The sequence below is a fragment of the Gracilinanus agilis genome, chromosome 2 (assembly GCF_016433145.1).
Source record: "Gracilinanus agilis isolate LMUSP501 chromosome 2, AgileGrace, whole genome shotgun sequence".
In the NCBI taxonomy this organism is placed as follows: Eukaryota; Metazoa; Chordata; class Mammalia; order Didelphimorphia; family Didelphidae; genus Gracilinanus; species Gracilinanus agilis.
In genome coordinates, this window is record NC_058131.1 from 421294126 (window position 1) to 421321711 (window position 27586).

The 27586-nt window shown below is 33.8% G+C and overlaps 1 protein-coding gene across 1 annotated transcript in view; it reads left to right on the forward strand.

Moving 5' to 3' along the window:
* MARK3 (microtubule affinity regulating kinase 3) overlaps positions 1 to 27586 on the forward strand; it is a 132189-nt gene that overhangs the window by 93406 nt on the left and 11197 nt on the right. The window contains exons 7-14 of the mRNA XM_044664630.1: positions 2214 to 2270; positions 3525 to 3761; positions 3953 to 4072; positions 6197 to 6296; positions 6591 to 6703; positions 7134 to 7287; positions 12855 to 13072; positions 14793 to 14896. Coding sequence (XP_044520565.1) covers positions 2214 to 2270; positions 3525 to 3761; positions 3953 to 4072; positions 6197 to 6296; positions 6591 to 6703; positions 7134 to 7287; positions 12855 to 13072; positions 14793 to 14896 — 1103 coding nt within the window. The remainder of the gene's footprint in view (positions 1 to 2213; positions 2271 to 3524; positions 3762 to 3952; positions 4073 to 6196; positions 6297 to 6590; positions 6704 to 7133; positions 7288 to 12854; positions 13073 to 14792; positions 14897 to 27586) is intronic.

Genomic DNA, 27586 nt, shown 5'->3' on the forward strand with positions numbered 1-27586 from the left:
CAAAGGATATGTTCTTTTTATTTTACCCTATGATTATACTATATTTGGGCAGATTTCATTTACAATAATTTCTTATAATATAATGCCTCTGTTTTATTTATTCATCATGGTTTTCAGGGAGAGCAGTGATTCTTAAATTCTCTACCTGTTTTCTAGGTCATTTGTTTTTATTGAATGTCTTACTTTTTTTTATTTGCTAACATTTTTTGCTGTCTTATGGAGTCATTTATTTTTGGCTTATTCTAGTTTTAAATATGTCTTATTTAGGTGAGGTTTAGCACTTTTTCTTTTAAGCTATTTATTCTCCTTCCAAATCCTATCTCCTCAGCTTTTTTTTTTTTTTTTAAGAGTCCTTATGGACACCTTTCCTTTTTTTGAGTCTACTTGCAGTTGTTTTCTCTTTCTAGGCTAGATATTTTCAGATCTCTAGATCCATAATTTTTTATACTAGTTGATGTCTTAGAATTACTTTGAATTTCTGCTTTTTCTTAACCCTCCAGATTCTTCAACTAGAGCTTTGTGCCAGGGTTAGACTTAGCCTTAAGCTGTATACTTTAGAGGGTGGTTTCTTCAGGGTGCTCTAATATGTCAGAAGAGTGCTAGGAAGCTCAGAGCTCTTTAGTGGAAGTTCACACCAGAATATCTGCTGTCTCCTCCTATAGAATGTCTTAGTTTATCACCTACTACCACTCTTCTACTGGAATCTCTGGGCTCTCTTGATCACCAAGGTCCCTGGCTTTTTGCAAGGGGACTTCTTTAAGCCCTCATTAAAGCTTGCTATTCACTTTCCTGTTGATTTTTTTGTGTGTGTGTAATTTTGGGATGTAAATTTAGGACTTTAGAAAGTCATTTACCATGGTTTCTTGATGGAATAATTTATCATTATTCAGTCTATATGAATTTCAAGTTTATAGTAGATTGGGTTTATGGAACCAGGTAAGTCTATCTATCATTCAGAAAGCCATCTTAACCAGAAATCCCAATGTTAGTTGCAGTTTGTTTGGTTTTTTCCTCCCAATATAGTTATTGGTTTTGCTCAATTTTTTTCTCCATTTTTCTATTCTATTATTACAAAGAGTGACTTTCTGGGAATGGGAGGTATAGAATATGAATTGTAGGTGATAATTAAAGGTGAAGGTATATTTTATCCAATTTTTCAAAGTAAATTATCTGCTACAATAATTGTGTAAATTAAAGTGTTACTATAGTTTTTAATAGCAAATCTAATTTATGATCATTTCTTTTTTAATATAAATACCATTCATGTGGGAACCATAATGAAAACATCAAGAGAATGAACTCCTATTCAATCAGTTCATTTCCAGTTAAGGAATAACATGTGGCATAATCTAGTCTGGGCAACCTAGAGCTGCCTGTCTGAAAATTAGAGACATTGATAAAGGCAGGATGGTTTAGTCCAAGGAATATTAAGACTTGTCATCAAAGACTTGTTTAGAGATTTGACTCCAACATTGGGCAAGTCACTTTACCTCTTCCATTCTCAGTTTTCTCATCTATAAAACCAAAATAATGATAATTGCATTTAATGTCTTACTGGATTGTTGTGAGCAAAACTGTTTTGGTTCACAAAGATATAAAGATGTTTGTTTTTAATTGTTACTGAGGAGGTAAGTGTGCCTTGAGTTAAGGTCATCACTTGTGTCATTAAGGAAGGCAAACTTTCTCCAATCAGCTACTAGCACTTCAAATTAAACCAGAAGTTTGAGGACAAGACCAGAAATGTCATAACTCACTTAGGATTAAGGAGAATAGTAGTAGAGAGAGGCTTTCACCAATAGATTAGATCTGATCTAGACTTAGACATCTCAAAAGTATAATCCACAAGAATATTGTTTCCTGAAAGGTCAAACAATAGATTTACAGGTATCCCTTCCACATCACAACTTTCCCTATCACTGTTTCAATATGTCTTGGGTCAACATAAGAAATATAATGGGAATTTGGGGGGAGTTTTGTGGAAGCTGCAAACAAAAAAAAAAGTTTTAAAACTCTTTATGTATTTCTATACATAAAATATATGTACAGTATTGTATGATATCAACATTTTATCAGTTTACACAGTGTTTTATGGAGTTTTCAAAAGCCTGATTGCAGAGGTGAAATGATGTTTTACATAAGTATTGGCTTTGTTAATTATTATTCTTTATATTCAGTGATAATTTAACCAAGCTTTTTTTTTTCTTTTAATCCAGATAGTATCAGCCGTGCAGTACTGTCACCAAAAGCACATTGTTCACAGGGATCTTAAAGTAAGTAGAAATAGTATTTGATTAGGCTCTAAGTGAAATATATTGGTACATATTTATCTTCCCTAGCTGTGCGAATAAAAAATTTATCACTTAAATTTTGTTGTTAAATTAAAAAATTTAATTATGTGATAATGATATTTTAAAAAACATTTTAAGCCATGGTGGAGAGTATTTCAAAAAAAAGAAGTGATAGTTAAGATTTTATGATGTGACAATAGATTGTGGTCATTATTTCATCCCAGGTCACTACAAAATTGTTTTATTTTTGTCATTTTGACAAGACTTGCCTTCAAGTGAAACTGTCTCTACCATTAAATTCTTTAAAAAAAAAAAAAAAAAAGACCTGTTTTTCATTGTAAGCAGTGTCACGAAGAGGCTAATTCTGTTTCCAGAATTAATTTCCTAAGAGCATGTTAGAAGAGAGACAATAAAATCATTTTACACCCTTAACGTTTTTTCTATAGATAACAGACTAATGGAATAGAACTATATTTTATATGACTTCATGGGCACCAACCCCCATAGCCTTGTAAAAAATAGTTTTTACTCAGGCCTAGGAGTTTGCTCAGGGAAGTCCTAGGTGCAAATCTGACCTCAAACACTTCCTAGCTGTGTGATCCTGGGCAAGTCACCTAACCCCCATTGCCTCATTCTTACTGCTCTTCTGCCTTGGAACCAGTACATGGACAGTATTGACTCTTAAGACAGAAGGTGAGGATTTTTGTTTGGGTGTGGGGCTTAAAGGTAATTTTACTTTAAACTTAAAACAAGCCTTTTAAAGTTTTGTCAATAAAAAACAAAATTCAGCAACATTTGGTCATATATTCCTACAAATGACCTTCTTGATTACTGTTTTATGGCTAAAACTAATGCTAGAATAAATTTAAATTAAGGTTCTTCTATGACATAAAAGCTTAGATTATGATTTATATTCCATTTTTTCTAGAAAGATTTCTTCATTAAATTATTAGAATGTCTTTCCTCTGTAGTTAGCTATACTTTGTTTACATGTTGTCTTCCCCTTTAGAGTGTGAATTCCTTGAGAGTAGACATAATTTTTTTGCCTTTCTTTGTATTCTCAATACTTTTCACAGTGCCAGGCACCTAGTAGGCACTTAAGAAATGTTTCTTGTTGACTTGACTTGCAGATCAGTAAAAGACTTTATTCTAAGTTAATACCAAGTCTTAAATCACTTTTATTAGTAATTGTGCTATTTATTACCTCTTGTTTTTCCTTAAATGTTTTACTTCTAGGCTGAAAATCTATTGCTAGATGCTGATATGAACATTAAAATAGCAGACTTCGGTTTTAGTAATGAATTTACTGTTGGAAATAAACTGGATACATTTTGTGGCAGTCCTCCTTATGCAGCTCCAGAACTCTTCCAGGGCAAAAAATATGATGGACCCGAAGTGGATGTTTGGAGTTTAGGTGTTATTCTTTACACTCTTGTGAGTGGTTCTCTTCCTTTTGATGGACAAAACCTAAAGGTATATAAAGTAATTTCATCCTTGTTACTAAATACCACCAAATTATTAACCAAAATAATTTCACCAAATTATCACCAGGAGAATTTTAAAAAACATAAGCCAAATCATTGTAAAATTGTATCACTATGATGGTATATTGTCTTTTTAACCTATCATTGACTTGCCACTCTTCTAATCTGAACTCTGCAAAGGAACTGAGAGAGAGAGTATTAAGAGGAAAATACAGAATCCCTTTCTACATGTCCACGGATTGTGAAAATCTCCTCAAACGTTTCCTGGTGCTAAATCCAACGAAAAGAGGCACATTAGAGGTAATTTCTAACATGAGAAAATTGGAAACTTTGAATGTTCTTTGAAATATTTTAAGAGCTTTGCTTACCTCATCCAAACTATTTAATTTATTTCTGGAGTCTTTCAACTTTAAGCATTTAAAGGGACCAGAGAAAAGCAAATGCATTCTGATTTTCCAAAAAGGGAAGAGTTAAGTCAGCAAATGATAGTCTAGTGACTTCAGTTCTTCTTAGTATTCTAGAAATATTAAGGGAGTGGGTAGTGAACATTTAGAGAAATAAAGTATTGATTACAAAGAACCATGGCATTTCAGCACAAACAAGTCATACCAAACTAGCCTCATTTCCTTTTTGTTTGTTTTTGACAGGATAACTCAAACTAGTAGATCCAAGGAAGTACTGTCAATAAATTTATATAGATTTTGATTTTTTTTAATCAATCCAATCTAAGTAAAAGTTAGAGAAAAAAAATCACATGATCACCTGGCTGAGCCTGCCATGCTACCTCAGTTTGCCAGCCAAAAGCAGCTTTGCCAAAAAGAGTCTTCTGAACCCTCCAGGCAAAAAACTGAATGCCAAAAAAAGAGAACATGCTTTCTCCATCCCCTTTCTTATAAAGCCAGTTTGACCACTCCTCCTGAGACTCTTCTTTTGGACATATATAACCTCAGGCCAAGTCTGAGCCCTGACTTTAAACACCATAAGTTGCATGAGACTAAAGCCAGCCCCTTCTGAGCTGCCAGGTAGCCATGAGGTGCTCAGTCAAATGGTGGGGTTAGTACTGATCAAAAATGGTTTTTCAAACAGAGTAAAGGAGCACAAAAATTCACACAATCCCCCTGCCCCCATTCTTTGGAAAATTTGCATGTTAGTCATTGGCAGAGCCACTTTTGGCTAGTGGACTAAAGCAGTATGGCAAACTGAGATTAATTAGACTTGGCCAGGTGTTCGTGTGATTATATCTCTCTCTAACTTTTACTAATAAATAATTATAAATTAATATACAGTCTACAGAGAATTTTAATCATGATACTGATTAGATTCAATGATTATTCATTAGTAGTTCAATAATCGCTTTATAAAAGTAATATCCAGGAGATTATCTGGGATCTTTTCTTGGCACTATGCCATCTATTTTTTTTTTTCAATAAAGGTGTAGATGCCATTCTCATTAAAACTAACAGTCAGGTGGAATAGCCAGTCCAAATACTGAGTCAGAATCAAATCTCACTAGGCTTGAACATCAAATCCAGTAAGATCAATTTTAATAGAGACAAATATAATCTTAAACTTGGATTAGGAAAAAAAAATATTAGTTGTACCAAATACACGATTTGGGGAACACATGGCTAATCAGCAATTCATTTGAAAACTGAGTTTTTTAGTTAAATAAAAGCTTCCTGGGAGTTAGCTCTGTATAGGAAGCAATGCTCCCGCACCCCCACTTTGTACCCTCCCCTTCCTCAATAGACAAGCAAATAAAATAATCTAAATTAACAAAGTCTTAGGCTGTTTTAAAAGAAGCATAGTATCCTATGTGGAAAAAGACCCATTTTACTCAGCCCTGAATAATGTTACATTTGGTATATTTATTCATTTCTAGACAGCATATTTTAGAGAGAGCATTAATAAACTAGAGCATAACCAAGATAGTAAAGGAGCTTAATGTTATGCATGTGACAACCAATTAAAAAAATTGGGAGTATTTCTCTTGGAGTAGAAGAAATAAAGGGGCATGATATCTTTTCTAAGATATTGGAAAGACTGTCATGTTAAAGAAATGTTAGACTTGTTTTGCTTGACTTCAGAGGTTAGAGAGCCAGTAACTAAAGCCATTTGAAGGGAGAATGGACTCCCTTAGGAAGCAGTGGTTTTTTCCCTGACTTGAGGCGCAGAGTCTGGAATACAACTTGTAGGATGTGTTGTAGTTAAGATTCTTGGTCAAACCAGAAGACTTTGGAGTTCCCTTCATAAAATCTAATACTTGGCTTCTAAGAGAATCATATACCAAGACAGCATAAAGCATTTTTCCCTTGAGTTTTATGTAATGAAAATCTGAAAGTAGACTTAAAATTCAGAGAAGTGTTACTGTGATTGTGTTTGTTATACCTTTTCATGCTAATCAGTAGTTTTGCTTTTTTGTAGCAAATCATGAAGGACAGGTGGATCAATGCAGGGCATGAGGAAGATGAACTCAAACCATTTGTAGAACCAGAACTAGACATCTCAGACCAGAAAAGAATAGGTAATCTTGGGTGGGTTGGGAGGGATGGGGGTGGAAAGAGACAGAGAGAGAGACAGAGAGAGACAGAGAGACAGAATATATATGCAGTGTCTGAGTGATTTATTTGAATGTATGTTTGTGTGTATGTTTATATTACATGTTTATAGAGCATACTGGAACTGCACTAGCAGCAAGTAACTAGACTAATTGGTTAAATATTTATTCGTATTAAGAATATAGTCTTTGTAAGTCAAGGGAATGTTTTATCCTGAAATAAAACGTTGTTTTATTTGCTTTCTTGTACCCTTCTTTTAGATATAATGGTCGGAATGGGATATTCACAAGAAGAAATTCAAGAATCTCTTAGCAAAATGAAATATGATGAAATCACAGCCACATATTTATTGTTGGGCAGAAAATCTTCAGAGGTAAGAGTAATTTCAGAAAGGAAAGCTAAAGATAACTTGTAATTTTTTATAGTTTGGTAATATTTTTGTATACAAGGAATAGTATTCATTCCAATTCCTATGAGTATTACTCATCTTTTTTTTGCTACCTATCTTTTATCACAGATAATAATCATTTTCATAACTAGTTAGTATTTTAAAAATAATTTCATATATCAGTTTATTATGGGAAAAATGTACATTTAACCTATTTTTTCTGTCCTTTGCAGCAGATTCTAAAAAGTTTAATATACTTTCCTCTTTCTTTACCTTTGAATGACCAACAGGAATATATTTGTTCCTTGAATTCACATCACACTAAAATAGCTCTATTATATGGGGTTCAAATTTACATTTTATTAAATCATTTGTATTCATATATATATTGTCCTTTTTCCATTTTTTTTCCTAGCTGGATGCTAGTGATTCAAGTTCCAGCAGCAATCTTTCACTTGCTAAGGTTAGGCCAAGCAGTGATCTTAATAATAGCACTGGACAATCTCCTCATCACAAAGTCCAAAGAAGTATTTCTTCAAGCCAGAAGCAAAGACGATACAGTGATCATGGTGAGTGATGGTGGTGAAGAATGTTATCTTTGTTTTTACTTTTAAATAAGAAGATTGATTATGACCAATAGCCACATAAAATGATACGGTCTTCATACCTCACTTCTTAGCAAGGTATCTTTTTGTGTGTGTGAGTTCTGTGTTAACTAAAGTTCTGGTGTGGCATGAGGAGAGATAAACTCTGGATTCTATCTCAGTTCAGCTGAAGCTCTGGTAGGTTCTATGAAAAATGAAAATGAGTTTTAAATATGAGCATAGCAACTGACCTTGTGCCTGCCATCTGAGGATCAATCTAGGCAAGTTGTGAGGCATATCCCATAAGATTAAACACCCAGACTAATTTTTTTAAGCCTCAGCAATCTGAAACACTATCTATTAATTTATGGAGGGACTGCAATCTCTGTACCAGTAGACAGAATACCTGCATTGATGAAATTAAAGTTTTTGAAGTATATGAGTAGAAGTTCTACGTAATACCTCCAGTAGAGTAACTGGGTTCAGTTTCTGAATTATTTGGCTTCTTGGTAGCTGATCAGCTCTTCTGCTTTAGCTGTGTAGGCTTAACCATATAGGAAATCTCCCTCGAATATTGAGAGGTCAAATGTATGGCTTTTCTTCCCTGGTTTGATGTATAACTCTTCCAAAAATCACCTTCTATCTGATGCATCTGTTTTCAAAACATAAATCAACAAACATTTTTTTAGGCAACTACAATATACAAGGCACTGTGCTAAAAAATGATGATACAGAGACCTAAATGCGACACACTTTTAACCTCAAAAAGCTTATATTCCATTGATGAAGAGAGTATATAGATTATAAGCATAATGAAAATGAAAAGAGATTAAATTTGTTGGAAGCAGATGACCAGGAATTGTACTCATAAAGGAGGATGTATTTCAATTGAGCTTTAAAGAAAATTAGAAAATCTAAGACAGAGAAATTTGAATGAGGAATGCCTATATAGAGCCACCAAGAGTGAAGATGGAATGTTTTAGCTGAACATCAAAAAGTTCACTTTGGTAGAACTAAAGTGTATGTGAATGGAAGTGATATGTAATAAGCCTAGAAAGATAGTTTGGAGCCAGGTGGTGAAGGTCTTTAAATATCAGAGAAATTTATGTTTGGTCATAGAGGTAATCTAAAATTGCTGGAGTAACATGGTCAGGCCTGTGATTTAGAAATATTACTTTTAACAGCTATGTGTAGGATGTAGGGTTCAGAAAGAGAAAATCTTTTATGATAGAAATTATGTATATCATAGATTATTAAAATAGTTATTGATATAAGAAAGCTCTTGATTCTTTTTATATGTGCATATATGTATGTATATCACCTCTCATCTAGACATATACATATATTTATATAAACTTATACACATATAAAGCTGAGAAGTAATAAAGGCCTAAATCAAAGTGGTGGCTGTGTTAGCAGAAAGAAGAGGAGAGATGCCAGAGACACTGGCAATGGTTTGGATCTGTGCAGTGAGGGAAAATGAAGATTTGAGGATGCCTTACTTATTTGGGTGACTAAAAGGATTTTAACAGAAAAAAGGGCATTCATTAGAAAAGTGGATTTGAGGAGAAAGATGATCATTTCTCTTTTGGATTTTATAGAGTTTGATTTGGGAATCTAAATTGAAATGTTTTATCAGCACTTGATTATTCAGGATCCTTCTGTCAGAAGAATGCATGAATAAGAAAGAGTTTATTAAGTAAGCACTTACTATGTTCCAGACAAGAAATAAATATCTGGGAGTCATCTGTAATGATGATACTTCAATATTTGAGCCAATCAATCAGGTCATTGGGATAGAAAATGAAGGTAGAAGAGAGTCCATTACAAAGTCTTGAGATGTCATACCAAAGTTAGAGGGTAAGATGTAGATGATGAGCCAGCAGAGGAAACCACAAAAGAGCAGTCAGGCAGGAAAAGGTAGTTGGTAGTGTTGTTTGTAGCAATGCAAGACTAAAGAAAAACCATCAGGTTTGGCAATTTAGAAGATGACTTAAAGACCATTACAAAAAGCAATTCAAGTTGAATGAAGTTGGAAGCAAAATCACAAAGGACCGAGAAGTTGGAGGGGTGGAATAGAGACAATGAGTATAGAAAATTTTTCTGTGAATTTGGTTGAGAAAGAGAAGAGGGATGTAGGATTTTAACACAAGTGGATGGTAGGATCTAATTTAAATTTAAAAAACTTTAAGGGTGTGGGGGAGGTACTTAGGCATGTTTGAATGTAGTAAGAAAGGAACCAGTAGTTAGGGAGAGGCTGAAGATTACAGGAAAAAAAAAAAGAATGGAAATTATTTGAGGAGCAATAGTTAAGATCTAGAAGGAGTAAACCTTAGTGGAGAAGTTGCTAAGTAATAATAGAAGAGGGAAGGTCTGGAAGTGGCAATAAAAATCAAAAAGAAAATAGAATTAGTATTAGAAATCATTGGAAATTAATTGTCTTCTAAATAGGAAAGTAAACTGTAAGAATATGAATGCAAGAGAGTAAAAGAAGTCAAAGGTAGAGAGAAATTTGTTAAAAATTAGATTGGCAGAGGGCAGCTAGCAGCTAGGTGTCTCAGTGGTTTGAGAGCCAGGCCTTAGAAACAAGAGGTCCTGGGTTCAAATGTGGCCTCAAAACACTTCCTAGCTGTGGGACCCCAGACAAATCACTTAACCCTCATTGCCTAGCACTTACCACTCTTCTGCCTTAGAAGCAATACTAAGAAGTATTGCTTCTAAGTTGGAAGGTAAGGGCTTTATTTTTTTTTTAAATAGATTGGAAGTTCCAGAATGCCAAGTAAAGGGGGCAAGTAGCCCTTTTTTTGTACCATGGAAGAGGTGAGTACAAATGAGAAAAGAGGAAGTAATGGCAGGGTAAGGTGAATGGTAAAGTGTGAGTTCTTTCAAGTGTTAGAACACAAATCTACACTTCTATATTCATCGGCCACTCATGGTAAATTCCTGTAGTACTGCCTGGAGCCCTTTGAAGAGAGTTGGTTTATTGAAGTAATCTTTTTAACTCCTTAAGACAGTTCTGTCACTGATCTGCCACATTAGCATTGTAATGAGAGCATAATGTAATTGCTTTTGTTTTTGTTCACAGGAAGTATTTTATTTCTTGTAAACTTCAGTCTAATTTTTCCCTGATTCTAGTATTCTAAGATCAGAGATGCATCTCTTCAATGACTCAGTCCATTTTTTTTTTAATTTTTTAAAAATATATCATCACTTGGAAGTACCTTTATTCCTTTATTTGAGATGTTCTGTGCTCTACTCAATCTCCATTGTTTGTTTGTTTTTTTTTTGAGGTTTTATGACAATATCTGCAAGATGAGTCTGAGTGTGGACAAACATCAACTTTGTATAAAATCTACAAAGTATCTCTTGGATTTCCAATACAATTCCGATTGATGTCCAGTATCATGGATGCTTTTGAACAAAGTTACATATTAGTTTGAAGTTGTCAGCAAATAATCTAGGACTGTTTATATTTAGTTTAGATCCCCTTTCTATATCATAACTGATAGCTCAGAGTAGAAGTATTTTTATGCCTGTAAAGACTGCTGTCTTTATGTGCCTATTTTTATCAGTGTTTTTAAAGTCTTAGCTCCTAAAAAGAAGGGACCAAATAGATTTAAGTTGATTTATATACCATTGCCTATGAGCAAAGAAGCAGTTAATTGATACTTTAATGAAACTTGGGGGGAAATTGTATGGATGTCTCAGATTTTTTTTTTGTTTGTTTTGTTTGTTTTTTTAAACCCTTACCTTCCATCTTGGAATCAATACTGTGTATTGGCTCCAAGGCAGAAGAGTGGTAAGGGCTAGGCAATAGAGGTTAAGTGACTTGCCCAGGGTCACCCAGCTAGGAAGCGTCTGAGGCCAGATTTAAACCTAGGACCTCCCATCTCTAGGCCTGGCTCTCAATCCACTGAGCTACCCAGCTGCCCCCCATGTCTCATAATTTTAATGAAAATACATTCCCTTTTCCTTCTCCCCTCAAAATAAAGGCAAACTTTAGAGCTTATGCAGTTTCCTTGATTAAATGCAATAAAGATGTTACTAACTCCCTTGTTGAGGGTATGAAAAAATTTTATAAGGATTTGGAAATTTTCTTCCTTGTTTTGTACCTTGTGGTTAATCCTTTACTAGATTCATATTGAGTCTGAATTATTTGCATCTTCTCTCTTACCTTACTTTCCCTTTCCCCCTTATCATTACTGGTTGCAAATTATTTGCCAAATGAAATAAAACATCTGAGCCTTGCATTCAAGACCACCCACTTTCTTGCTCAAACCTACCTTTTCAGCTTCGTATATTTTATATACATTCTAGCCAAACAGAGCAACTCTCTTATGTTCCATTCATGTTTTGAATCTCTTCTCTTTCTGGTTTGGTTATTCTTTTCCAAGAATGATCTTCCCTTCTACCTGAAAGTAGACATTTGAGGTGATATTAGGCCTCTTAAGATATGGAAAAGAAAAGACATGACATTTTGAGCCAAGGACAGTGTCATCATTTTGTTTTAGTAGTATTTTACTGCTTTTTTTCTGTTTTGAAACTTAACCAAATTTAATCATGCTTTCCTAACAAAACCCTTTGTTCATTTAGTTCAACCAAAATAAATATTCTTGGTTTAGAATTTTCTCTTAGAAAGAGATGAGCCATGTTCTTTTTCCTTTTAGCTACAAAACCTTAAATGCTCATCATACTAAATACAAGAATATTATAGGTTTTATATAGGCCCTAAGATTTACAAAGTACTTTTCTTAAAAAAAAAAATCATGTAAAAGAATGTTTATCCCCACCTTCCTAGATTATTCCTGTTTTTATAAATAAGGAATCTGAGCTTCAGAGTCAAAGTAACTTGCCATTCATACAACTTAAGTATCAAAGCCAGGATATGAACACAATTCACACAAATACACTATCTCATGCTGCCTATTGAAGGACGGTCATACATTTTTGTTCTTTACCTCCATGATATAGGAATTGTTCATTTTCAAAAATATTTGAATTTTTAATTTTATTCTTCAGCTTAAGTGGACTTTTCCTACCCTGGTGAGCCACAGTTTCATTCCATTAAAGAGTTAAATTCAGGATAAAATTGAAAACAATTCGAAGGAAATGTTTTGTAATTGTGTAATACTATTCTGTTCCAAAAGGTGAAGGCCTCTCTTATACAAAAAAGGATGTAATTCAGTCAAATTTCCAAGGTGAACCCATTGCTTCTGCATGATTTTTGTGTGCATCATTAGCATAGTAGATTTGTTATGACTACAGTAACATCCTCCTAAGATGTTTTCCAAAGGACAGTTATCAGAAGCTTCTTAATTGTAAAATATTTTAAAGGAAATTAAAAATTATGAATAAGTAGATGCCACCTAACAATTTAGATTATTTGTGAAAAAATTGCGTATCAGGGGGAACTTCATAGAGGATTTTACTGCATTACCTTTTTTCCCCACCTTTGGAATAGCACTTTCTTGCCCTGCTTGTTAAGTACTTGATTTTCAACAAGTCAATGATGGAAAACTATTCTAATTTGAAACAAAAATTCTGTATTTTAGCTGGACCATCCATTCCTCCAGTTGTGGCATATCCCAAGAGAAGTCAGACCAGCACGACAGATAATGACCTCAAGGAAGAAGGAATTCAGCCAAGGAAATCCAGCAGTAGTGCTGTGGGAGGAAAGGGATTAGCACCAGCTAGTCCCATGCTAGGGAATGCAAATAATCCAAATAAGGCTGATATTCCTGAACGGAAGAAAAGTGCCACTATTCCTAGCGTAAGTCATGTTTTTTCGGTAGTGGTAGTTTATTTTATTCTTGTATAAGGAGAGTTTAAATACTTGATTTGAACATTCAGGGTTTTGTCTATGAATGAATTCTATTTTTGTTTAACTACCATAGCAAGTTTTCTTTTAGTTCTCACAGAAACAGTTGAGTAGTAAAAAGAAGTGTAAATTTGTAGTCATAGGCCCTGTGTTTAAATCTATCTTTACTATTTTTGTGTGACCTTTGATATATCATTTCATCTTTCTGGGTTGGTTTCTTAGGCTTATAGGTTTCTAGATTTAGAACTGGAAGGGCCTTTTGCATCATCTAGTTGAAATTGCATCACTTGAAAGTGAGACTCAGGAGAATTAAATCCTATTAGCTCTTCACTAAGCTGTCAAAGGGTTTATACCATGTAACCATGCTCTGCTATTTCCCTAGCAGGCCAGTATGAGCAGTATGGCTCCAGAAAGTCTAATAAGATGATTATTAAGGAAAGAAACAAAGGATTTCATTAGTTTTAGACAGTGTTTAGTTAACGCCTTCCTATTGGGAATAAAGCCTTGCAAGTTGATTTCTGAAGTTGTATTGGCTCTTCAAGATTTTTAATTTTGATTTCTCTCTCTTTACACTGCTAGCTTATTATGCCAATACTAGTCACAAAAGCTTTTTTAAAAAATAAATATATATGTGTATATATGCATATATATAATATTTCACAGATTATTGTAGTTGAAGGGGTCCTTAGATATCTGGTCCAATTCCCTCAGTTTATAGATATGAAAAATAGATCTTACAGTGGAGCAGTGACTTATAGAGTGCTCTAGATCTGCTTACCTTCTGCCTTCCATCACATTCTCCAGTTCTCTTGCAAATACTTCCATGATAGAATCAATCCTCTACATTTAATTCTTTTTAGGGAGATAAGATTGAAGATATTTTTATTTTTATTTCTCTTATTCATAACTCATTGGAAAATTATGTATCTTTCTGCTTAAATATTTATAGCATCCACTTACTATTCTTTGAAAAGCATTCTTTAAGAAATATCTACTTTTTATATTTACTGTCTCATGTTCCTCCTTTTTTCATTAATTCATGAGTGTTCATTAATAATTGTGGCCTTTACAAATTATATTGTGTTGTGTCACTTGAGGTGATTTTGGAATTCTATGTGGATTTTATGAAGAGCAGTTTTCAGTAAGGTGATAATAATGGACAAATATAATTGTTCAATAAAGGAAAATGGTAATACTTTTCTAAATATTGTGTGACAGTTCTCTAGTCCTCAGTTTCCTAATGTGTGTAAAATGAGGAAATTGGACTAGTGATCTTAAACTTTCTCTCCAATCTATGGTTCTCAATTACTTATAAATATTTGATTTTACATTATCTTTGAATATATTTCATTGTAAATTTGTCATCTGTGTTTATTTTAGGCTTTACTTTTAGTATTTTATAATTGATTTTCTTTAAATATTTTATGATTAGGTTTTCATTTATTCTTCTATTATACTTTAATCTGCTGAGCATTAAACTCAGAGAAATAGTTCTATAGCATTTGAAGTGTGCTATTGAGTATGAATGTGCTATTGAGCATTTGGAGTGTGCTATCAAATTACGGTGAAAACCAAAAAATAATCTTTTGAGAGACTTCACTATTTTCGTAAACTTTGTATTAAGAAATTGAGCTCTTCTTGGTAAGAAAATGAATTCTATTCTTACTTATAGAATAATTCAACATCTGGTGGGATGACACGGCGAAATACTTACGTTTGTAGTGAAAGAACTACTGCAGATAGACATTCAGTGATTCAGAATGGCAAAGAAAACAGGTATGAAGCTTAAACTATTAGCAGAGAAATGTGAACATCTGTTTTTTTCCCTGGAATCATGTGGTTTTTTTTTCCCCTTCCTCATTATAATCAACAATGTGAAAAACAAGTGGTTCCTGCTCTATTAGTGTGCTTATTCACAGAAACTCCAGTTGTGACTTTTTTTCATAGTCAGGGCCATAAAAAGTAAATTTTTGACAATTTAATTAAATAGACTAAGTAACAAGAAATTAGGTTGTGCTACAGGAAGGACATTTTTATATCCATGTATATTAGGCAAAAAGGACAAAGGCCCACAGGCAGAAAAATAAAAAACTTGATGCAGAGGATTACTTTTAGGTCCTGTTGGAAACTGCAGTTTTATAGGTAATCAGAAAGCTTTGAAGTCAAAGGTCAAAATTAAATTCAGTCTAGAGGGTAATTGTGAATAACTGAACAACTATGGATAATGACAAATGTGTTCAGTCTATATACATAAAAGTATTTTGGTGCATACTCAAGTTATATGTTGAAATTTATTTCATCTTTGGAATCTAAACAAGGACCCTTCCTTTTGAATACTTAAGGTTTGAGGTTTTTAAATAATGGGAACAAGCATCTTTTGAGCACTTTCTTATTCTCACTTCCATGAGAATATCTTAGTTGAAAGATATTCCTTCACATAAAACGTTGATAGTATCAAGTATATACAGTTAAAAGAAATGCCAGGCATTTTTCTAAAAAGCTAAAATCTATAAGGTGATGATATATAAACTGAATATGAAAATCAAAAGGACATAGATTAAACAAATTAATTATTGTTGAAAAGAGTGAGATTAGGAAAACTAATATAAAGAGAAAGTTGGAAGAAAGACACCAATTACACTGGGAGATGAGCATATATTTTACTGAATGCTAAGTTCTCATTTAGACCCCTTTTAGGAAAAAATACTATTAGAACCAAAACTGCAGACATGAAAATCTAAATTAAAATGAAATATTTACTTGTGAGATTCACAATAAATTATCTAGGAAATTTAGATAATCTTTGGTTCCTAAATGAAATAACAGAGTATATCTCTTGCTAATTGTTATTAGGTATACTGTAACTTTGTCTTTTTTATTATCTGAATTCTTTTCAGTCATATCTAATTCTTATGTTTAACCACAAAGTTTTTGTTTCTTCTTCCTTACTGAGATTAATTAACCATACTTGTCTGTTTTTATTTCATTTTTAAAACTTGTCTTTTTTTCTAGATCCAGTAAGCTGGATAACAATATAACAAATAACAAATCTTAATCCAAAAACCTTCCTTCTCTTTTTTTTTTTTTTTAAAAACCCTTGTACTTCGGTATATTGTCTCATAGGTGGAAGAGTGGTAAGGGTGGGCAATGGGGGTCAAGTGACTTGCCCAGGGTCACACAGCTGGGAAGTGGCTGAGGCCGGGTTTGAACCTAGGACCTCCTGTCTCTAGGCCTGACTCTCACTCCACTGAGCTACCCAGCTGCCCCCCTCCTTCTCTTTTTTTAAAGCAGCTGTTTGCCCTGTTTTAGTCAGCTTCTGTAAGTTTCTCATGCCCTCACACTAGTTGAATTAACATGAAAGTAAAAATGAATCTGTAGTATGTGAAGTAATAATATGTCCAAAATATTTATCAAATTTTCACTCTGATTTTGAGGCAAGGATTGTTGGACTGATCAAATAATAATAATGCATATAGATATCTTATGTACTTTGAATCTCCTGTAAATGCAGCAATTATTTTTCTTTATATCACTGACTTTTTTTTCCTACATCTCTAAATTACTAGAAACTCACATCAGTGTGTCAAAAAATGTCATTTAGTTTGTGTAGCATATACTCTGCCTACTAAAACATATTACAAGCCTTCCAAACTTTAGTAGACAGCCTTCATGTATTTCTGTGACTGAAAAATTCATCACCTGTTGACCAGTTATATAGTAATAATCCTTTCTTTAGGCTACTTCTCAGACCACAGACACAAGCTGTGTAGATGAGACAATACTGAAAGCTTTTCTGGTTGATAAAATATGCCAAAGCTTATATGTTCTTCAGGAACATCTCTACACCACAATAAAATATCAGAATAGCATATTAGTATACTGATATTGAGGCAGCTAAAGTTCTGCTCTTCTTTTATTGTCATTATTATTAACATGACCCAAAAAAAGTACCATTGTACTCATTGTCTTGTGGTACTAAGCAATATGTAAATTTATAAATTCTTCATGGAAGGAATACATTTTCATATAATTATGTGCTTAAAAATCATGAACATCATGAATTCTCATAATTCTAAATGCCTGTCCTTTTCACATACATGTATGTAATAATTCAATGTTTCTGCTAGTTTATTTTTTTAATTTCATTCTAAAAGTCCTTTATGCTGCATATCCAAAAAAAGGGACCTAATAAAAAGATTATTGATAAACAGAATGCTGAATGAAAGTTTCTAGATTGTTCATGACCTGAAGTGACTGTATAAATATTATTCTATAAGTTCTGACTGTCTTAAAATTCATAATTCTCTGAAGCTGGAACTTCATTGAGTTCTGATTTTACTAAGGATTCCTTAGGGTGTAATGTACTTTTTCAAACTATTCCTCTATTTGTGTACCCTTAATAAATGATCATTTCCTAATATGATTTATTTCTCTTATCAAGAGAGTTTTTTAAATGTATTTTCATTCGCCATTTTGTTTCACCACTTTTATGCCCCTCACTTAATAGCCTGTAGATATCTAAATTCTAAGGTACTATTTTTTATTTTTGGTTTTGAATTTTCTGCCTTCCCCTCTTTCCTCCTTCACTCAATGAGAAGGAAAGAAAATCAAAGACTATTACAAATATGCAAATATGCATGGTTAGACAAAAAACATTCTATATTAGCCGTGCTTTTTTTTTTTTTTTAAAGAAGAAAGTAATATGCTTCCATTTGCACTCTTGAGTCCATCAGTTCCATAATTCTTTATCTGAAGGTGGGATAATATGTTTTATTATAAGTTCTTTGGAATTGTGTGGTATATTAGTTACTAAATCTTTCAGAGTAGATTATCTTTATAATATTACTATATCTGCAATGATTGTTTTCTGGGTTTTGCTTACTTGATATTGTATCAGGTCTTTCAAATCTTCCCAGGTTTTTGTGAAACCAATCCCCTTCATTATTTCTTTCTTTCAACATAATAGTATTATTATGACATACATATTGACATACCACAACTTATTAAGCCATTCCCTAATTGATGGACATCCCCATGGCTTCCAATTCTTTACCACCACAAAAAAAGCTGCTATAAACCTTTTGCACATATAGATCCTTCCTTTTCTGTTCTCTTTGAAGTGGAGCCCTGGTAGTAGTATTAGTAGATCAAAGGGTATGCATAACATAATAACCTTATGAACATAATTCCAAATTGCTTCCCAGAATGGCAGGATTCATTCACAATCTTACCAACAGTGACATTAGTGTACCTGTTTTCCCACTTCTCCAGCGTGTCATTTTCAGCAATCATGGGAGTGAGGTAGTATCTCAGAGTTATTTTAATTTGCACCTCTATAATTATTAGTGATTTAGAGCATTTTTATATAACTGTTGTTTTTATTTCCTCTTCTGAAAATTGTCTATTCATATCCTCCAATATTAGTTGGAGAATGCCTCTTATTCTTACAGATTTGACTGAATTCGCTGTATATTTTAGAAATGAGACATTTATCAGAGAAACTCACTGCAAAGATTCCCCTCCCCCCCCCCCCCAGTTTCCTGCTTTTCCCATTTTAGCTGCATTGGTTTTGTTTGTGGAAGAACTTTTTTAATTTATGTATTCAAAATTATCTCTTTTATCTTCTATCTCTTGTTTGGTCATGATCTTCTCCCCTTTCCATAGATCTGACAGATAATTCCTGCTCCTCTAAAGTTCCAAGGATATCATCCTTTATGTCTAAATCATGTGCCCATCTTGAACTTGACACTTGATACAATGTAAAGTGTTGGTCTAAGCCTAGATTTTGTCAGACTACTTTCCAGCAGATAATGCCCCTAATGCAATAACCAAGATCTTTGGAGTTATCAAGCATTAGGTTACTGTGCTTATTTGTTTCTGTAGATTATGTACCTAATCTTTTCCAGTTATCAACCGCTCCATTTCTTACCTGTTATTAAATTGTTTTGACAATTACAACTTTGTATAGTATATTTTGAGATCTGGTATTGCTAAGTCCTCCCTTTATTTTTCTCATTGACTCCTTTGATATTCTTGACCTTTTTTTCTTCCATATGAATTTGGTTATGGTTTTTCTTCTAGCTTTATAAAGTAATTCTTTGATAATATGAATGATATAGCACTGAATAGATAATTTAGGTAGTGTCATTTTTCTTATATTGACTTGGCCTATCCATGAGCAATTACTATTTCCCTAAATATTTAGATCTCAGTTTGCATGAAGAATTTTTTGTAGCTGTGTTCATGCAGGTTTTATGGGTATCTTGGCAGGTAGGCTCCCACATATTTTATACTATCTGAAGTTATTTTAAATCTAATTTCTTACACTGTCTCTTCTTGCTGAATTTTGACAATAACATGATTTGCACGAGTTTATTTTATATCCTGCAACTTTGTTCAAGTCGTTCATTGTTTTGATTAATTTTTTAGCTGACTCTACGTTCTCTAGATAAACCATCATATCAACTGCAAAAAATCATAGTATTGTTTCCTCCTTGCCTGTGCTTATTCTTCTTTCAAATTCTTTGGTCTTTTCTTATTGTTATAGCTAGCATTTCTAGGGCAATACTAAATAGTAATGGTAATAATGGACATCCTTGGTTCATTCCTAATCCTATTGGAAAGGTCTATTACTTCTCACAATTACATATATTTGCTCTTAATTTTAGATAGATAATACATAGCATTTTAAGGAAACCTCCATTTATTCTTCTGTTTCTAGTGTTTTTAACATGGATAGGTATATTTTATCCTAGAGATTTTTCTATATCTATTGAAATAATTGTTTTTTGTTATTGATATTGTCAGTTACTTATAGTTTTCTTAATGCTGAACCCACCCTGCATTCTTTATATAAATCCAGCCTGTTCATGGTATATAATATTTGTTTTTTATTGTTCTAATCTCCTTGCTAGGACTTTTGCATCCATATTCATTAGGGAGACTGATTTATAGTTTTCTTTCTCTGTTTTGACTTTACTTACCTTAGATATTAAGATCATATTTGTGTCATAAAAAGACTTTGATTGGATTCCTCTTTTACCTAATTTTTTCTAAACAGTCTATGTAGTATAAGAATAAATTATTCTTTAAATCTTTAGTAAAAGTCGATGGAAATCCATCTGATCCTGGGGTTTTTCCCCCTTAGGGAGCTTATTTATGACTTGTTCAGTTTCTTTTTATAAGATAGAATTATTTAAGTATTTTATTTCATGTTTTCTTAATCAAGGTATTTTATATTTTTAATGTTGGTTTTATTGGTATAGAGTTGCTGAAAATCACCCCTGATAATTGCTTTCTTTCCCTTGTTTAGTTGTGAATTCACTGTTTCACTTTTAATTCTGGTAATCTGGTTTTCTTCTTTCTTTTTTAAAATCTAATCAGGCAATGGCTTATTAGTTATTTCATAAAACCAGCTCACTTCAGAATCTTTCAAATTTACCTGAATTAAGTATTACTTGTACAGTCAGATGCCATTAATTTCCTTAGGTATATTAAAATATTGTTAAGCTAAAGGATGTCTCCATCTAGAGTAGCTCTTTTTTTTTTTTTTTTTAAACCCTTACCTTCCATCTTGGAGTCAATACTGTGTTTTGGCTCCAAGGCAGAAGAGTGGGTAAGGGTAGGCAATGGGGGTCAAGTGACTTGCCCAGGGTCACACAGCTGGGAAGTGTCTGAGGCCAGATTTGAACCTAGGACCTCCCATCTCTAGGCCTGGCTCTCAATCCATTGAGTTACCCAGCTGCCCCTAGGGTAGCTCTTGAAAGAAGGAAGTTATAGTCCCACATATATGTTCTCCCACTTGTGAATTTTTAAAATTAGAGTTAGGTTATGAAAATATCTGTAGTTAATAAATCCTGTTAAAAAGTTAAAACAAATATTATGTATGTATTAAACACATTTTTTAAAACTCAAAGCCATCCAATCCCAAAATTAAAAAAATTTTTTTTGAAATTTATTTTCTCTACCTCCTACCTTCTTCCCCTCTTAAGAAATAAAAAGAAAACCCACTTTCATGATATGTATAATCAAGCCCCAAAAAACTCATTGGCCATTTCCAAATAAATATATTTCAATCTGAACCCTGAGTGCATCGCCTCTCTAGAGTAAGAATGTGGACGGTATATTACTTCTCGAGTTCTCTGGAGTCATTGCACTGATCAGCATGCTTATGACTTTTGTAGGTTTGGTTTTTGTCTTTACAACATTATTATTTTTATTAATTATTCCTCTGGTTTTGCTCACTTCTGTCTGTATCCAGTCATTCAGACCTTTCCTATTTCATTTGAAATTATACCTATCATTTCTTCTCAAACACAACAGCATTCTGTCACATAAATATACTATGATTTGTTCCACCATTCTCCAGTTGCTAAGCACTTATTTAGTTTCTAGTGCTTCGTCAACAGCTAAAGAGTTGTTATAAAAATTTTGTGCATAAAATTCCTTTTCTTTCTTTGCCTTTTTTTTGTGATATCGAAGGTTCAGAGAGAGAATACATGTAACATCTTGTGATGGGGTTAATAGAAGGCAGATAGGAAAATAGGAGGAAGGATGGATGGAAGAAAGGAGAGAGGAAGGTAGGGGGAAATTGACCAGAGCCCTTCAGGGCTCTAATAAAAGATCAGAGAGCAACTTAGGGTTTAGACTAGCTAGGTTTTTTTTTAATTAGGAAAGGGAAGATCTAGGGAAAACTAGGCAGTAGATAGAAGGGAAAAAAAGGCACCAAGGGAGAACTCAGGTTAGAGAGTGTCAGCCATCCTCAAGGCTCGAAAGAGTCAAAAGGTGCCAAAACTCCCTCTCATACTTTCTCAGACACCTCCCACAAAGGAAGTGGGAAGTATTGGGGAAAGTTTTAGCGAGGAGCAGGGCTAAGTCTCCTATAATGCAGGATTTATGCAAGATCTCTTGCATTTGCAAAATTACCCTAGGCAATCCTGTCAGTTAGGAGAATAGAACTCTGGCCCTGCGGGTGCTAGTCCCAGGAGCTGACTGTTTGAGCTGGGACTATAAAAACCCCTGCAGAACCAGCCTGGGGGTTCTGATTTCCTTGACCTCACCCAGACACCCAGCTACCCCTGACTTGCCCTCGGGGACCCCAGGAGGTTGAAGGGAGGTTTGATTTGTGGAAAGTGGGCAGGATTTAGATTAGAGTAGCCTAGCAACAGGGATACCCCTAAACCAATTCATCAACTATATCTGTCTAGCTGGTGGACCAGTCAACATCAGGGCAGTGTTAAACTATCTCTGGCTGAGGGCTGGTTCCCTCACCCTGGCCTTACCTTCTAGGTTCATAGTCAACACTTGCCAGTCGCCCCTAGCAACAGTCTCTCAAGAGCCCTAAACCCTCTTGCCTCAGTTTTCTCTTCCATGTTAGAATAAACCCTTAGCCTGAAACTGCGAACTTCTGTAGTTATTATAACATCATCTTGGGCTAAGGGGATGAGGAGAGGGAAAAATAACAGCTACTTGACTCTAAAGGAAGTACTGGGCAAGCATCCATTTTATTCAGGCAGTGTGTGAGCTTCATTTCCTGTCTAGTTCTGCTTTCACTCCAGCAGAGAGGGGCCCCTCACTCTCTACCTTAAAAGAGCCTATAGGTAGCAGGGAGACCTATTGGGCATCACAGCTCAGGCTACACATCCCTGACAGTTTCAAATCACCTGCTACTGAAGTTACTGGCTCTCAGGCCCAGGTGACACACTTGTACCACCAGTTCCCCTGTTATCAGCCACATTATCTACTTATTACACTCCCATGGCTTAGAGTAATTCTAAATTACTCTAACCCAATCTTCACATATTAGGATGTAAGCAGATTATACTTGTTCAGCCTTTATCATTGTTCATTCGTATTTGTTTCTCTTAATTCCTAAATTTTAGCTTGCGAGTTTCTTTACAGCTCTCTTCTTTGTATAAGAAATGCTCAAAAGTTCTATTATTTCATTTAAGATAAAGACCCCTCCCCACTTTAGAATTATATTCAGTTTTACTGGATAAATCATTCTTGACTATAAGCCTGAATCTTTTCCATCTTGATTATTGTATCCTAAGTTTTTCACTTCTTTATGGGATGACTCCCAAAATTGTGTATGGTCCTGACTGATTCCTTGGTACTTGAATTTTTTCTTTCTGGCTGCTTGCAGTATCTTTTCTTTTAGCTAAATGCTTTGAATTCTGGCTATATAATGTTCTTAGAAACTTCATTTTGGAGGTTTTTTTGAAGAGGAGGCCAGTAAATTCTTATAATTTCTTCTTTGCTCTCTTGTTCTAAGGGATAATAATTTTATTTCTAGATTTCTTGAAATATAATGTATGAACTTGGAGGACGAAGGGTCCAGTGGCTTATTAATTTTTTTCTCCTTTATCTCTTCCAAGTCAGATATTCTTGCTGTGAGCTACCTTGGATTTTAATCTATTTTTTTTTCAGTATTTTGATTTTGTTTTAGTATATTTCATTCCCTTGTGGAATCATTGTCTTATATTTCATCTTTTGTAATCTTCAGGAAGTTTGTTCTTTGTTCTCATCTTCCAAGTTGTTTGATTCCCTTTCCAGTTCTTTCTTTTGAGGCTCTGATTTCTTTTCTATATTTTCCCTCTAATCCTCCCATTTCACTGATAAAAAACATTTTAAACTTTTTTTTAACATTTCATTTCTTCTAGAAATTCCAGTTGAATCTATGCCCAAGCTATATTTTTCTTTAAAGGTTTGCTTCTAGATGTTTTAGAATTATTCTCTTCTATTGAGTTTTGTGTGTCTCTGCCCCTTTATAGTGGTAGCCACTAAACCTTGGATGATTCTTGCTCTAGTTTCTCCTGGGTACTTGAATTCTTTTTTCTCTTTTTGGTTTCTTGAAGTTTTTTTTCTTTATCCTAGAATTTCTGGGGTTTGTCCATCATATTTCTCAGAGTTTTCTTTATCCAGTTTCAGAAGGTTATTAGTAGTTTCTATTTTTACTTTGCCCTCTGGTTCTAATATAGCCAAGCAATTTTCTGTCATGATTTTCTTAAAATATGTCATGGCTTTTACATAGTCTGATAGTTGTAAAATTATCTCTTTTTATAAAGGTTAAGAAAATTAGTCTTTAAAAATAGCACCAAGAGCTATAGCACTTTATAATTATCATAAAGGAGCATATTTTCTTTTTTGCTTCTAAAAAGGTGTATCTGAACCAAATAGTATAGAGTATAACAATTGACATGATTAATTTCCAGAAGGAGAGTCTATAACTCCATAATAAATGCAAGTAAGAATCAAAAAGATTTTCTATAAGAGCTACATGAATACCTAGATGAAATATAGCAAGATATAAAAGATAAGATAAAAGTTCTTGAGAAAGAATTGGGAGGGAAATGGCTCAGAAGAGAAAGTGGTGTGCCTTACTCAAGAAATGGACTCCCTAGGAACTAGAATATTCCAAAGAAATCAATGACTCCAAAAAACAGCAAGAAATAAAAAACAAAATCAAAAGAAGAAAAAAATAGAAGAAAACATGTTATGTCTGAAATCAAAAGAAAGACTCCAATCACTTCCTGAAAAGAACCTCAAAAGGAAAAGCCCTAGAAATGTCATAGCCAGGATCCCAAGCTCCTGTATCAAAGACAAAAATCTATAAGCATCCAGTTGGGGTTCAGGAAGCAAACTATTCAAGGGCAAAATTAATTATAAATGAGAATAGATCTCAAAAAGGGATATTCCAAAAGACCCTTAAAGATACAAACTTATATCCAAGAGTAACTGACCTGCAAACTGCGAAAGTATATAATTGGAGGGGAGGGGAGACTGGGAAGATTGACTTATTGAGATAAAGAATATTCAAGTATTTCTAATTATAAGACTAGACCTGAGTAGAATCTTTGAAATGCAAACCAAATAGTTAAGAGAAACCTAAACAGAGAATTTTATTTGAGCAATTAAAAGGAATTATATGAACTTGAGGAATTCCATGTGAACTGGAATGACCTCCAGGAATTGATGCAGAGCAAAATCAGGAGAACATTATACACAGAGACGGATACACTATGGCACAATCGAATGTAATGGGCTTCTCTACTAGCAGCAATGCAGTGATCCAGGATAATTCTGAGGGACTTATGAGAAAGAATGCTATTCACATCCAGAGAAAGAACTGTGGTAGTAGAAACACAGAAGAAAAACATTTCCTTGATCACATAGTTCGATGGGGATATGATTGGTGATGTAGACTCTAAATGATCACCCTAGTGCAAAAATTAATAATATGGAAATAGGTCTTGATCAATGATACATGTGAAACCCAGTTAAACTGCTTATTGGCCATGGCGGGGTGGGGAGAGGATACGAAACATGTAACCATGGGGAAATATTCTAAATAAATAAATAAAATTTAAAGACTAAAAGGGATTATATAATGGTGTGGTTCCAACATTCTAATAGGGAGGAAAAAACACGTGTCTGTTCAGATCCATAATGACTTCACAAAATATTGAGAAAGTTAAAAAAGGAAAAGGCATCTTGGGGTTGGATGGAGTCTGTTCTGAAGATTGGAAAAGGAGATGGAGACAGGAACATAAAAGGAATGTACTAGTAAAAGTAAATGGAAGAATAATGGAGTAGAACTTACTATTTCTCATAATTGAGGCTCATAAGAAGAAGACTGTTGGCCATCAGAAAAACCTACCTATCTAAAATAGACAAAGAAGAATTGAATGCATACTTTGATGGAGAAATGTATCAAATTCAACAAGAAAACAAGGGATTAAAGGTAGATGGATTAGCATCAGAGGAATGATTATACTGGAGAGGGAATAGCAACAATCAAAAATAAACTTTTTGGTCTTAAAGAGATCAAATGGGGGAGGGGGAGTAGCTTTATTTTATTTAAAGAATGCTTTAGATTGCTCCTCAGATGATTGGAGAATGGCTGGATGTATTGTGGTATATCAATGCAGTGAAACATTACTATGCTGTAACAAATTGAAGTGGAAAGATTTCAAAGACTCGTAGGCTATATGTACTGAAGCAGAATGAAGTAAGTAGCACCAGAAGAACAGTTTGCACAAAGACAGCAAGTGTAAAGAAAAATAACTTTTAAAATAGTTTAAAGTTAAGATCAAGGAGCTGATAATGTTTCCAAAGGACTTACTGATAAAATATTTATTGCTCATATTCTGGTGGATGATAATCTCAAAGTTTGGAGGAAAACACATTTTTTTTATTAGACCAGTGTGTAACTTTATTTTGCTTGACTATGAAGATGCTTCTTTTCCTTCTTTTTTGGTTTTTAATTAATAAGGATGGGATCAGCAATAGTCGTGTCAAAAAGAGAAATGGAAACTTTTGTTTAATGTAGTCAGAACATCAGAAGATAGTTCAGAAAAAAGCATATTCACAAAGAACAGTTTTTAAGTTATAGAATTGATTTTTTTTAATTCATATATTTTGTTTTCCCAATTACACGTAATAACAATTTTCAACATATTTTTTTTCCAAAATTATAAGATCTGGATTATATATGTATTATCATGCAAAACATACAAGACCAAAACCCCCAAATATAACTATAAATAAACTAATGTGGAAGATAGTATGCTTTCATCTTCATTCTGATTCCAACAGTTCTTCCTTTGAAGATAAATAACATTCTTTGTCATAAGTCCTTCAGAATTGTCCCAGATCATTGTATTGCTGAGAGTAGCTGAATCTTTAACTGTTGATCATTGTAAATATTGCTGTTACTGCATACAGTGTTCTCCCAGTTCTGCTTATGTGCCTCTGCATCAGTTCAGGTAAATCTTTCCAGCTTTTTCTGAAATCAGAATTGATTCTTTTTTAAAAACAAACAGTTCAAAATGACAATTCATGGTTTCATGTGGAATCCTTTCTGTGTGTTCTTTGTGTAGAGAAATAGTTTTGTTTTGGTGTTTTAAATAGAGGGAAAGAAACAAGGTTTAAAAAATGGAAATCACTTTAGCATCTGTATGGAAGATAAAGTGGGGAGAAACTTGAGGCCAAGAGAACAATTAAAATGTTATTTATTATAGCATGAGAGAAGTGATGAGGACCTGAACAATGTGGTGGCTGTGTGACTAAAAGGAAGGGGACATACAAGAGGTGATATGGAGGGAAAATATTATAAAATATGACAGCTAGGTAGATGTGTACAGTGATGGAAGTGAAGAGTCAAAAATGATTTTGAGGCTACAAACCTGGGTAGTAGTGTCCTTGAGAGTAAAAAGGGAGGGCGGGTTGGGAAGAAAGAGAATGAATTATCTTTTAGATATGTTAAATTTGGAGTGCTTAGGGCACTTCCTATTCAAAAAACAAAAACAAAAAAAAACTGGCAATTGGGGATAGAGAGTTGTGGATAGATCATTTGACCTGGGATCAGGGAAACTTATTTTCATGAGTTCAGAACCAGTCTCAGCTACATGCTAGTCAGTTTCTTATCTGTAAAATGAGCTGGAGAAAGAAATGACAAGTGCTTTG